This window comes from Lichenostomus cassidix, unplaced genomic scaffold (assembly GCF_008360975.1).
Source record: "Lichenostomus cassidix isolate B80296 unplaced genomic scaffold, HeHo_3.0 HiC_scaffold_35, whole genome shotgun sequence".
Lineage (NCBI taxonomy): Eukaryota > Metazoa > Chordata > Aves > Passeriformes > Meliphagidae > Lichenostomus > Lichenostomus cassidix.
Genome location: NW_028147256.1, coordinates 232,036 through 244,980, shown reverse-complemented (window position 1 = coordinate 244,980; position 12,945 = coordinate 232,036). Strand labels below are relative to the sequence as shown.

Sequence of the window (12,945 nt, the reverse complement as noted above, 5' to 3'; positions counted from 1 at the left end):
ACCCCCAAAAATCCCTCCAGAACCCCAAAATCTCTCCAGACCCGCAAAAAAATCCTCCAAAAAATCTCTGACCCCCCAAAATCCCCCCAAACCCCCCTTAAAATCCCCCCCTAGCCCCCAACAAAATCCCCCCAGCTCTCCCCCTCCCCAAATTCCAGCCGAAGGCACTCAGTGGGGTTTGGGGGGATTTATTTGGGGAGGGGGATTTGATTTGGGGGTGCAGTTGGGGTGTCCTGGAGTGTCCTGGAGTGTCCTGGGGTGGTCTTGGGGTGTCCTGGGGTGGTTTTGGGGTCTCTTGGGGTGTCCTGGGGTGGTTTTGGGTGGTCTCAGGGTGGTTTTGGGTGGTCTCAGGGTGGTTTTGGGGTCTCCTGGGGGGTTTTGGGGGGTCTGGGGTCTCCTCAGGAGTACATGGTGAGCTGCAGCCACTTGTGGGAAACAGCCGGTTAGGATTTGGGGGATTTTGGGGTCATTTGGGGAATTTTGGGGTCATTCCAGGGGGTTTGGGGTCATTCTGGGGGATTTGGGGTCATTTTGGGGATTTGGGGTCATTTGGGGGATTTTGGGGCAATTTGGGACGATTTGGGGTAATTTGGGGGATTTTGGGGATTTCTGGGTGATTTTAGGGGCATTCTGGGGCAATTTGGGGCATTTTGGGGTCATTCTGGGAGAATTTGGGGTCATTTTGGGGGATTTGGGGTCATTCCATGGGATTTGGGGTCATTTTGGGGGGATTTGGGATCATTCTGGGGAGATTTGGGGTCATTCTGAGGGGGATTTGGGGTCATTCTGGGGGATTAGGGGTCATTCCAGAAGGATTTGGGGTCATTCTGGGAGGATTTAAGGGATTCTGGGGGAATTTGGGGTCATTCCATGGGATTTGGGCTCATTCCAGGGGGATTTGGGATCATTCTGGGGGATTTGGGGTAATTTTGGGGTTTCCCTCCTTTCCCCCTCCCCAAACCCCAAACACACCCCAAAAAGGGATTGGGTGACCCCAAACCCCCCCAAGTGACCCCAAAACCTCTGGGATGACCCCAAAACCCCCTCGGGTGACCCCAAAACCCCTCGGTGACCCCAAAACCCCTGGGGTGACCCCAAAACCCCAAAGGCACCTCCTGCAGGCTGACGCGGATCTGCCCCGTCCCGTCCCGATCCAGGGACTTGAAAGCACCTGAGAAAAACCCCAAAATCAGGGGAGAACCCAAAACCCTAAAATCCCAAAATCAGAGGAAAACCCAAAACCCCAAAATCAGGGGAGACCCCCAAACCCCAAAACCCTAAAATCCCAAAATCAGGGAAAACCCAAAATCAGGGGAGAGAGACCTCAAAATCAGGGGAAACCCCAAACCCCAAAACCCCAAAATCAGGGGAAATCTCAAACCCCAAAACCCCAAAAACCAGGGGAAACCGCAAAAACCAGGGGAAACCCCAAAACCCCAAAATCAGGGAAAACCTCAAAATCAGGGAAACCCCAAAACCCCAAAATCAGGGAAAACCTCAAAATCAGGGAAAACCCCAAAACCCCAAAATCTGGAGAAACCCCAAAACCCCAAAATCAGGGAAAACCCCAAAATCAGGGAAAACCCCAAAACCCCAAAATCTGGAGAAACCCCAAAACCCCAAAATCTGGAGAAACCCCAAAACCCCAAAATCTGGGAAAACCCCAAAATCAGGGAAAACCCCAAAACCCCAAAACCCGGGAAAACCCCAAAACCCGGGAAAACCCCAAAATCAGGGGAAAAGCCAAAACCCTAAAATCAGGGAAAACCCCAAAACCCCAAAACCAGGGAAAACCCCAAAACCCCAAAATCAGGGGAAACCCCAAACCCCAATATCAGGGGAAACCCCAAAACCCTAAAATCCCAAAATCAGGGGAAACCCCAAAACCCCAAAATCAGGGGAAACCCCAAAATCAGGGGAATCCCAAAATCAGGGAAACCCCAAAACCCCAAAACCCGGGAAAACCCCAAAATCAGGGGAAAAGCCATAACCCTAAAATCAGGGGAAACCCCAAAATCCCAAAATCAGGGGAAACCCCAAAATCAGGGGAAACCCCAAAATCAGGGGAGACCCCAAAATCAGGTGAGATTCCCCCTGAATTTTGGGATTTCCCCCTAAATTTCAGGATTTTCCCCCTGAATTTCGTTATTTCCCCCCCCAAAATCCGGGATTTCCCCCTAAATCTCAGGATTTCCCCCAAATTTCAGGATTCCTCCCCAGATTTCACTCTTTCCCCCTGGATTTTGGGATTTTTCCCCTGAATTTCATTCTTTCCCCCCCGAATTTCAGGATTTCCCCCCAAATTTTTATTTTTCTCCCAAAATTTTGGGATTTTTCCCCCAAATTTCAGGATTTCCCAAATTTTGGGATTTTCCCCAAATTTCATTATTTCCCCTAAATTTTGGGATTTTTCCCCCCAAATTTTGGGATTTTCTCCCTAAATTTTGGGATTTCCCCCAAATTTCGGATTTCCCCCAAAATTTCATTCTTTCCCCCAAATTTTGGGATTTTTTCCCCCAAATTTCAGGATTTCCTCCCCAAATTTTGGGATTTCCCCTGAATTTCAGGTTTTCCCCCAAATCTCAGAATTTCCCCCAAAATTCAGGATTTCCCAGATTTCCCCATTCCCCTAATTTCGGGATTTCCCCCTAAATCTTAGGATTTCCCCCCTGAATTTCAGGATTTCTCCCCAAATTTCTCCCATTCCCCCCTGAATTTTGGGATTTCCCCCCTGAATTTCAGGATTTCCTCCCCGATTTTAGGATTTCAACGCCAATTTTGGGATTTTTTCCCCAGTGAATTTCGGGATTTCCCCCAATATTTTGCAATTTCCTCCCCGATTTTGGGTTTTCCCCCTGAATTTCATTATTTCCTCCCCGAATTTTGGGATTTCCCCCTAAATCTCATTATTTCCTCCCTGAATTTTGGGATTTCCCCACAGATTTCCCCCATTCCTCCCCAAATTTCAGGATTTCTCCCCAGATTTCATTCTCTCCCCCCCAAATTTCGGGATTTCCCCCCAAATTTCATTCTTTCCCCCCTAAATCTCAGGATTTCTCCACAGATTTCACCCATTCCCCCCTGAATTTTAGGATTTCCCCCTAAATCTCATTATTTCCCCCCTGAATTTCAGGAGTTACCCCCGAATTTTGGGATTTCCCTCAAAATTTTAGGATTTCCCAAATTTTGGGATTTCCCAGATTTCATTATTTCCCTCCCAAATTTTGGGATTTCCCCCTAAATGTCAAGTTTCCCCCTGAATTTCCGGGATTTCTCCCCCAGATTTCCCCCATTCCCCCAAATTTTAGTATTTTCCCCATGAATTTCATTATTTTTCCCCCCAAATTTCAAGTTTCTCCCCAAATTTCCCCCATTCCCCCATAAATCTCATTCTTTCTCCCCAAATTTAGGGATTTTCTCCCCAAATTTCAGGATTTCCACACAAATTTTGGGGTTTTCCCCAAATTTCATTATTTCCCCCAAATTTCAGGATTTTTCCCCCCAAATTTTGGGATTTTCTCCCTGAATTTTTGGATTTCCCCCAAATTTTGGGTTTTTCCCAAAATTTCTTTATTTCCCCCAAATTTTGGAATTTTTTCCTCCAAATTTCAGGATTTTCTCCCCAAATTTTTATGTTTTTTTCCTCCCCAATTTCATGATTTTCCCCCAAATTTTGGGATTTTTTTTCCCCAAATTTGTGGATTTTTCCCCCAAATTTCACTTTCCCTCCCCTGAATTTCAACATTTCCTCCCAATTTTAGAGATTTTTTCCCCCCCAAATTTCAACATTTCCCCCCGAAATTCACCTATATTCCCCCAAATTTCAGGATTTCTTCCCCAATTTCAGTATTTTCCCCTCCCAAATTTCAGGATTTTTCCCCAAATTTCACCCATTCCCCCCAGATTTCACTCTCTTTCCCAGCTGAATTTTGGGATTTCCCCCCAGATTTCATTCTTTCCCCCCCAAATTTCGGGTTCCCCCAATTTCCCCGAATTTAGGGATTTTTCCCAAATTTCACCCATTCCCCCCCAGATTTCCCCCATTCCCCCCCGAATTTCAGGATTTCCCTCCCAAATTTCGGGATTTCCCCCCAATTTCCCCCCGAATTTCGGGATTTTTTGGGGTCTCCCGTACGGAACATGGCGTCGAGGCGCACGAGGCAACTGATGAAGTTGTCGAAATCCAAATTTCCTCCCTCGTCACCATAGCGACGTCCCAAAACCGCCCAGAGCGGGGGGGGCAGCCGGAACCCTGGGGGGGAGAGGGGCAGTGTGACCTTTGACCCCAAATATGCCCCAAAATAGCCCCAAAAATTGTCCCAAAATTGGATCAAAATAGCCCCAAAATCGCATCAAAATTGGATCAAAATTGCCCCAAAATAACCCCAAAATTGCATCAGAATAACCCCAAAATTGCCCCAAAATAACCCAAAAATAGCCCCGAAATTGCATCAAAATTGGATAAAAATAGCCCCAAAACTGCATCAAAATAACCCTAAAATTGCCCCAAAATAACCCCAAAGTTGCCCCAAAATAACCCAAAAATAGCCCCGAAATTGCATCAAAATTGGATCAAAATAACTCCAAAATTGCATCAAAATAACCCCAAAATAGCATCAAAATAACCCCAAAATTGCATCAAAATAGCCCCAAAATTGGATCAAAATAACCCCAAAATCACCCCAAAACCGCCCAGAGCGGGGGGGGCAGCCGGAACCCTGGGGGGAGAGTGTGACCTTTGACCCCAAATATGCCCCAAAATAGCCCCAAAATTGCCCCAAAATTGGATCAAAATAGCCCCAAAATTGCATCAAAATAACCCCAAAATTGCATCAGAATAGCCCCGAAATTGCCCCAAAATTGGATCAAAATAACCCCAAAATTGCATCAAAATAACCCCGAAACTCCCCAAAATCCCCCAAATTCCACCAAATCCCCAAATCATTGGAGCCCCAAGATCCCAAAATTACAGAGCCCCAAAGCCCTAAAGGCCCCAGGCCCCAAAAATCCCCCAGGCCCAAAAATCAAAATCCCCAAGACCACAAGGCTCCACCACCCCAAAATCCCCAAAAATCCCCCAAAAAGATTCTAAATCCCCAAAACCCTAAAAATCCCCCAAAACCCCCAAATCCCATCAAAAATCCCAAAAAATTGCCCCAAAAATTGCCCCAAAAATCCCCAAAATTGCCCCAAAAATTGCCCCAAAAATTGCCCCAAAAATCCCAAAAAAACCCCCAAAATTGCCCCAAAATCCCCCAAAAACCACCTTGAAGGCTCCTGGCGCTCCTGGGTCCAGGTGGTTCCAAATAATCCAAATCCCAAAAATCCAAAAACTGAAAATCTTAAAAATCCCAAAAACCCAAAATACCCAAAAATCCAAAAATCCCCCCAAAACCCCAAAATCCCCCAAAATCCCCCAAAACCCCAAATCCCCCAAAATCCAAGAACCACAAAAATCACCCCAAAAATCCCCAAAACCCCAAAATCCCAAAATCCCCCCAAAAATCCCCAAAAATCACCCCAAAAATCCCCCAAAAACCCCAAAATCCCCAAAAACCAAAAAACCCAAAACCCCAAACCTGCAGCCTCGAAGGCTCGGCAGCTCCTGAGTCCGATGGTTCCGAACGACCCCAAAATCCCAAAAATCCCCAAAAATTCCCAAAAACTCCCCAAAATTCCCCCCAAATCCCTCCAAAAAATCCCCAAAAATCCCAAAAATCCCCCAAAAAAACCCCAAAAACCTGCAGCCTCGAAGGCTCCCGGCAGCTCCTGGGGTCCGATGGTTCCGGAACGATCCACATCGAATTGTTTGTAAACACACTGAGGGACAAAAAAATCCCAAAAGTTTTGGGGTCCTGGGGGGTCCTGAACCCCCAAATGTTCACCCAGGTTTGGGATTTCCCCCAGGTTTGGGATTTTCCCCCCCAGTTTTGGGATTTTTCCTCCTATTTTTGGGATTTTTCCTCCTATTTTTGGGATTTTTCCTCCATTTTTGGGATTTTTCCTCAGAGTTTAGGGATTTTCCCCTGATTTTTGGGATTTTTTTTTTCCCCCCAGTTTTGGGATTTCCCTTCATTTTTGGGATTTTCCACAGTTTTAGGATTTTCCCCCCAATTTTGGGATTTTTCCCCAATTTTGGGATTTTCCCTCCCAATTCTAGAATTTCAGTTTTAGGATTTCTCCCAATTTTAGGATTTTCCCAATTTTAGGATTTCCCCCATTCAGGATTTTCCCCAATTTTAGGATTTTTCCCCAATTTTGGGATTTTCCCCCAGTTTTACAATTTTCTCCCGAATTTTATGATTCACCCCCAGGATTTCCACTTTAGATTTTCCCAATCTGGATTTCCCCCATTTGGGATTTCTCCCAATTTCAGGATTTCCCCCCAACTTCGGGATTTCCCACCCTAGGATTTTCCCCCAATTTTAGGATTTCCAATTTTGGATTTCAATTTTAGGATTTCTCCCTCAGTTTTAGGATTTTTCCCCAATTTTGGGATTTCTCCCAATTCTTGGATTTCCCCAATTTCAGGATTTCCCCAATTTTAGGATTTTCCCCCAATTTTAAGATTTCCCCCACTCTGTGATTTCCCCCTCCAGGATTTTCCCCAATTTTAGGATTTTCCCCAATTTCAGGATTTCCAATTTTAGGATTTTCCCCCCAATTTAGGATTTCCCCAATTTAGGATTTTCCCTCACCTGCCACTTCTTGATGTTGTTCCAGAGGTACTTGAACTCCTCGAACCCCAATTTCCCTGTGGTGTCACTCTGGGGGTTCATTAAGGATAATTTGGGGTTCAGCAGGGATCCCCCCACACCCCAAAATCCCCCAAAAAAACCCCAAAATCCCCAAAAAACCCCAAAAACCCCAAAAAAACCCCAAAATTTGGATACATCCATGACAGCCACCATGCTCCGGCAGGTGTCCAAGCCGAACCCGTCTGTCTTCAGGTCAGGATCTGGAGGGAATTTGGGGGAAATTTTGGGGGATTTTGGGGATTTTTTGGGATGTCCGGACTGCCAGGACCCCCCTGAGTCCCGGAGACCCCAAAATTCCCCCAAATTTCCCCCAAATTTCCCGGATTTTGGGGACTCACGGCGGGTGACGACCCTGTTGAGGATGTTCATCAGCTCCGTGGGGCTCACCTCCATGTCCTGCGGGGTTTTTGGGGGGTCAGGGGGGCTGGAGACCCCAAATCCTGACCCCAAAAACTTGGGGAACCCCAAAATCCTGATCCTAAATCCTGGGGAACTCCCTCAAAGTCTGGGGACCCCAAATCCTGACCCCAAATCTTGGGAAACCCCAAAAATCCTGGGGATTTCCCAAATCCTGGGGAACCCCAAATCCTGACCCCAAAAGCTTGGGAAACCCCAAAAATCCTGGGGACCCCAAATCCTGACCCCAAAAGCTTGGGGAATCCCAAATCCTGATCCCAGAGCCTGGGGAACTCCCTCAAAGTCTGGGGAACCCCAAATCCTGATCCCAAATCCTGGGGAACCCCAAAATCCTGACCCCAAAATCTGGGGAATTCCCAAAAATCCCGATCCCAGAGCCTGGGGAACTCCCTCAAAGTCTAGGGAACTCCAAATCTTGACCCCAAAATCTGGGAATCCCAAAATCTTGGGAGATCCCAAAATCCTGATCCCAAAATCTTGGGAACCCCAAAAATCCTGATCCCTAAATCTTGGGAGATCCCAAATCCTGGGGACCCCAAAATCCTGACCCCAAAAGCTTGGGAGATCCCAAAAATCCTGATCCCAAATGCTGGGGAACCCCAAAAATCCTGATCCCAAATCCTGGGGAATTCCCAAATCCTGACCCCAAATCCTGGGGAATTCCTGGGGTTTTTTTGGGGTCCTTGGGGTATTTTGGGGTTTCTTGGGGTATTTTGGGGTTTCTTGGGGTCCACGTGGATCCTGGGAGGTTCCCTGTGGGTTTTTTTGGGATTTTTTGGGGTTTTTTTGGGGTTTGCTGGGGTTTTTTGGGGTATCTAGGGTTTTTTAGGGGTTCCCGGGAGTTTTTTTGGGTTTTCCTGGGATTTTTTGGGGGTTCCACGAGTTTTTTGGGGTCTTCCCGGGGTTTTTGGGGTCCCGGTGGATCCTGGCAGGTTCCTGGTGGGTTCCTGGGGGTTTTTGGAGTTTTTTTGGGGTTTTTTGGGTATTTCCTGGGGTTTTTGGGGGTTTTTTTTTTCCCGGATTTTTAGGTTTTTGGAGTTTTTTTTGTTTTTGGGTTTTTGGGGTTTGGGGTTTTTGGGGTTTTTTAGGGTTTTTGGGGGTTTTAGGGTTTTGTGGGTTTTTTGGGGGTTTTTGGTTTTTTTTTTTTGTTTGTTTTTAGGGTTTTTTTGGGTGTTTTTGGGTGTTTTTGGGTTTTTTTTGGGGCTTTTCTGGGGTTTATTTGGGGGTTTTTTGGGGTCCCGGTGGATACTGGGAGGTTCCCAGTGGGTTTTTTCTGGGGTTTTTCTTTGTATTTTGGGGTTTTTTGGGCTTTTTGGGGTTTTTGGAGGGTATTTTAGGGGTTTATTTGGTTTTTTGGGGTTTTTTGGGGTTTTTCTGGCTTTTTTGGGGTTTTTTTGGGGTTTTTCTGGGGTTTTTGGGGTTTTTTTTTTGTTTTTTGGGGGTTTTTTGGGGATTTTTTTGGGGATTTTTTTGGGGTTTTTTTTTTGCGGGGTTTTTTGGGATCCCGGTGAATCCTGGGAGATTCCCAGTGGGGTTTTTTGTGTTTTTTTGTGCTTTTTGGGGTTTTTTGGGGTTTTTTTGGGGTATTTTGGGGTATTTTGGGGTCTCACCTCGCCGGCCAGCTGGGCGAAGAGTCTCCGGAATTGCCGAACTTCCTCACTCTCGTTGGCATCGACGGTGGAGATGTGAGCGCGGGGGGGCTGGGGGGACAAAATTGGGGTGTGACACCCCCGGAGTGTCCCCAAACACACCCCCAGAGTGTCCCCAAAACACCCCCAGAGTGTCCCCAGGGGGCTGGGGGGACAAAATTGGGGGTGACATCCCCAGAGTGTCCCCAAAATCACCCCCACAGTGTCCCCAAGGGGGCTGGGGGGACAGGGACCCCAAAATCGGGGTGTGACACTCCCGCAGTGTCCCCAAAATCACCCCCAGAGTGTCCCCAAGGGGGCTGGGGGGACAAAATTGGGGTGTGATGTCACCAGAGTGTCCCCAAAATCACCCCCAGAGTGTCCCCAAGGGGGCTGGGGGGACAAAATTGGGGTGTGATGTCACCAGAGTGTCCCCAAACACACCCCCAGAGTGTCCCCAGAGTGTCCCCAAGGGTCACAGGGGGAGAGGGACCCCAAAATTGGGGTGTGACACCCCCGGAATGTCCCCAAACACACCCCCAGAGTGTCCCCAAAACACCCCCAGAGTGTCCCCAAGGGGGCTGGGGGGACAGGGACCCCAAAATTGGGGTGACACCCCCGGAGTGTCCCCAAAAACACCCCCAGAGTGTCCCCAAGGGGGCTGGGGGGACAAAATTGGGGGTGACATCCCCAGAGTGTCCCCAAAATCACCCCCACAGTGTCCCCAAGGGGGCTGGGGGGACAGGGACCCCAAAATTGGGGTGTGACATCCCCAGAGTGTCCCCAAGGACACCCCCAGAGTGTCCCCAGAGTGTCCCCAAGGGTCACAGGGGGAGAGGGACCCCAAAATTGGGGTGTGACATCCCCGGAATGTCCCCAAAAACACCCCCAGAGTGTCCCCAGGGGGCTGGGGGGACAAAATTGGGGTGTGACGTCCCCAGAGTCTCCCCAAGGAGACCCCCAGAGTGTCCCCAGGGGTCACAGGGGGACAGGGACCCCAAAATTGGGGGTGACATCCCTGGAATGTCCCCAAACACACCCCCAGAGTGTCCCCAAGGGTCACAGGGGGTGACAATAGTCACTCACCGGGGGCTCAGGGTTGTAGTGAGCAGCAGCTTCGCTGGGGACATGAGGGACACAGGTGTCACCTGCTGTCCTCAAGTGTCACCTGCTGTCCCCAACTGTCACCTCCCGTCCCAAAAGTGTCACCTCCCACCCTGAAGTGTCACCTCCCAGCCCAGGGTGTCACCCCCTGTCCCCCACTGTGGTCCTAAAAACCCACCCAGTGTCCCCTGAGATGTCCCCAATGTCCCCAAAGTCCCCAACATCCTCAATATCCCCAATATTGCCAACATCCCCAATGTCCCCAATATCCCCAGTGTCCCCTCACCTGATGGCACTGATGACATCCCCAATGTCCCCAGTGTCCCCAACATCCCCAATGTCCCCAACATCCCCAATGTCCCCAATATTCCCAGTGTCCCCAAAGTCCCCGAAGTCCCTAAAGTCCCCAATGTCCCCAGTTTCCCCATTATCCCCAACATCCCCATTATCCCCAATGTCCCCAATGTCTCCAATGTCCCCAAAGTTCCCAGTATCACAATATCCCCAATGTCCCCAAAGTCCCCAATGTCCCCAAAGTTCCCAGTGCCCCCAATGTCCCCAAAGTCCCCAAAGTCCCCAACATCCCCAATATCTCAATGTCCCCAATAAAGTCCCCTCACCTGATGGCACTGATGACTCCCCCCAGCACCCCCAATGTCCCCAAATATCCCCAATGTCCCCAATGTTCCCAACATCCCCAATATCCCAAAGTCCCCAATGTCCCCAATAAAGTCCCCGCTGTCCCCGCTGTCCCCTCACCTGATGGCACTGATGATGTCCCCAAATCCCCAGCACCCCCAATGTCCCCAAATGTCCCCAATGTCCCCAATATCCCCAATATCACCAACATCCCCACTGTCCCCAAATGTCCCCAATGTTCCCAACATCCCCAACATCCCAAATTCCCCAATGTCCCCAATAACCCCAATGTCCCCAACAAAGTCCCCTCACCTGATGGCACTGATGACACCCCCCAGCACCCCCATGGCCCCCCCGGCCCCTCCCCCGCCGCCCCCACCCCCGCTCAGCAGCCCCCCCAGCACCGAGCCGATGTTCCCGGGGAGACCCCCGCCCGCCCCTCCCCCACCCCCCAGCAACCCCTTCACCAGGAACATGGCGGTGACTGGGAGCTACTGGGAGACACTGGGAGGGTACTGGGAGGGACTGGGAGCTACTGGGAGGGTACTGGGAGGGACTGGGAGGGACTGGGAGGGAACTGGGATGGACTGGGAGGGTACTGGGAGGGACTGGGAGCTACTGGGAGACACTGGGAGGGTAATGGAAGGGACCGGGAGGCGCTGGGAGGGAACTGGGAATGGACTGGGATGGACTGGGAGGGCACTGGGAGGGCACTGGGAGGCACTGGGAGGGAACTGGGAGGCACTAGGAGGTGCTGGGAGGGTCCTGGCGGCACTGGGAGGGTCCTGGCGGCACCGGGGGTGACACCGGGGGTGACACCGGGTGACACCGGGAGGCACTGGGAGGCACTGGGGCGTTACTGGGAGGCACTGGGTGTTACTGGGAGCACTGGGAGAGGCTGGAAGAGAAGCACAGAGCACCGTTAGGTCACACCCGGGAATCCCGGGGGGCTGTCCGGTCACCCCAGGACCCCCCGGTAACCCCCGGGACCCCCCAGGACCCCCACCTGGGACCCCCCGGTACCCCCCAGGACCCCCCAGGACCCCCCGGGACCCCCAGGACCCCCCCGTTATCCCAGGATCCCCCCGGTATTCCCGGTACCCTCCGGTATTCCCAGGACCCCCCGGTACCCCCCAGGATCCCGCAGGACCCCCGCAGGATTCCCGGTCCCCCCGGTATTCCAGAACCCCCGGGACCCCCAGGACCCCCAGGATCCCCAGATTCCCCCGGTATTCCCAGGACCTCCAGGACCCCCCCGGTACCCCCCGGGACTCCCCGGTATTCCCGGTATTCCCAGGACCCCCGACCCAGTATCCAGACCCCCGGTATTCCCAGGACCCCCGGTACCCCGGGACCCCCCAGGACCCCCCGGTAACCCCAGGACCCCCCGGTAACCCCAGGACCCCCAGGACCCCCCGGTACCCCCCAGGATCCTCCCGTTCCCCCGTTCCCCCGGTGCCGCCCCATTTCGGTTTCCGGTCCCGGGGCGCGGTCAGCGCTGAGTCACCGGGCGGCTCCGGGGGGACAAAGCTCGGGGGTCCCGGGTGGTCACCGGAGGGTCACCGGGTGGTCACTGGGTGGTCACCGGGGGGTCTCGGGCAGGCTCAGTTCGGTTCGGTTCGGTTCGTTACTTACCGGAGCGGCGGCGAGTCGGGAGAGCGCGGAACCGGAACGGGGAAGGGGGCGGGGCCACGGCAGGGGGCGGGGCTAAACGAACCGGGAAACGCCCGGAGCGGAACCGGGAGCGGGACACGCCCTGGGTGTGGCCAAAATGGGGCGTGGCCCGGGAGACGGTAATTAAATCGGGCGTGGCCAAAGAGTGATTGACAGCCTGATAATCCATAGCCTCAAGCTAGGGGGCGTGGCCAAAGTAGTGATTGACAGCCGGATAATACATAGACCCAACCCAGGAGGGCGTGGCCAAAGCATTGATTGACAACCGGATCCTCCATAGCCTCAAGCGAGAGGGCGTGGCCAAGATAGTGATTGACAGCCGAATTTTCCCGTAGCCTCAAGCGAAAGGGCGTGGCTAACCACAGGGGGCGTGGCCAAGCGAGTGATCGACAGCTGCCCCGCTGGCCAGGCAGGGGGCGTGGCTATGCAAATGAAGAGTCGGTTGGGCATGCGCGCTGGTGACGTCATCAGCTTCCTCCCATTCCCCAAATTTTCGGGTTTCTCACCCAATTTTGGGGTCTTTGGGACCCCTCCCCATTTTTGGGATTTTTGGGACCCCTCCCAATTTTTAGGACCCCTCCCCAATTTTGGGATTTTTGGGACCCCTCCCCATTTAGGGACCCCTCCCCAATTTTAGGACCCCTCCCCATTTTTGGGATTTTTGGGACCCCTCCCCATTTTTAGGACCCCTCCCCATTTTTGGGACCCCTCCCCAATCCCCCTCC

At 51.6% G+C, this 12,945-nt stretch overlaps 1 protein-coding gene across 1 annotated transcript; it reads right to left on the bottom strand.

The window, feature by feature from the left end:
- Positions 1 to 172: 172 nt before the first annotated feature.
- Positions 173 to 11,131, bottom strand: LOC146423967 (calpain small subunit 1-like). The gene is made up of 10 exons (XM_085044179.1): positions 10,859 to 11,131; positions 9,890 to 9,923; positions 8,786 to 8,875; positions 7,097 to 7,154; positions 6,894 to 6,958; positions 6,699 to 6,767; positions 5,742 to 5,820; positions 4,136 to 4,252; positions 1,113 to 1,171; positions 173 to 425 (listed from the first exon to the last, which is right to left on the bottom strand). Exons 1-10 carry the CDS (start codon positions 11,020 to 11,022, stop codon positions 399 to 401), a joined length of 762 nt encoding a protein of 253 aa, XP_084900305.1. The 5' UTR covers positions 11,023 to 11,131; the 3' UTR covers positions 173 to 398.
- Between the last annotated feature and the right edge of the window lie 1,814 nt (positions 11,132 to 12,945).

What these genes read in the sequence shown, in the direction of transcription:
- LOC146423967 (XM_085044179.1), bottom strand. Translation starts at nt 11,022, where the DNA reads ATGTTCCTGGTGAAGGGGTTGCTGGGGGGTGGGGGAGGGGCGGGCGGG. An exon ending in GCATGGTGGCTGTCATGGAT is followed by an intron (nt 6,768 to 6,893) that starts GTATCCAAATTT and finishes ATGAACCCCCAG; the next exon opens with AGTGACACCACAGGGAAATT. An exon ending in GCGCCTCGACGCCATGTTCC is followed by an intron (nt 1,172 to 4,135) that starts GTACGGGAGACC and finishes GGTTTTTCTCAG; the next exon opens with GTGCTTTCAAGTCCCTGGAT.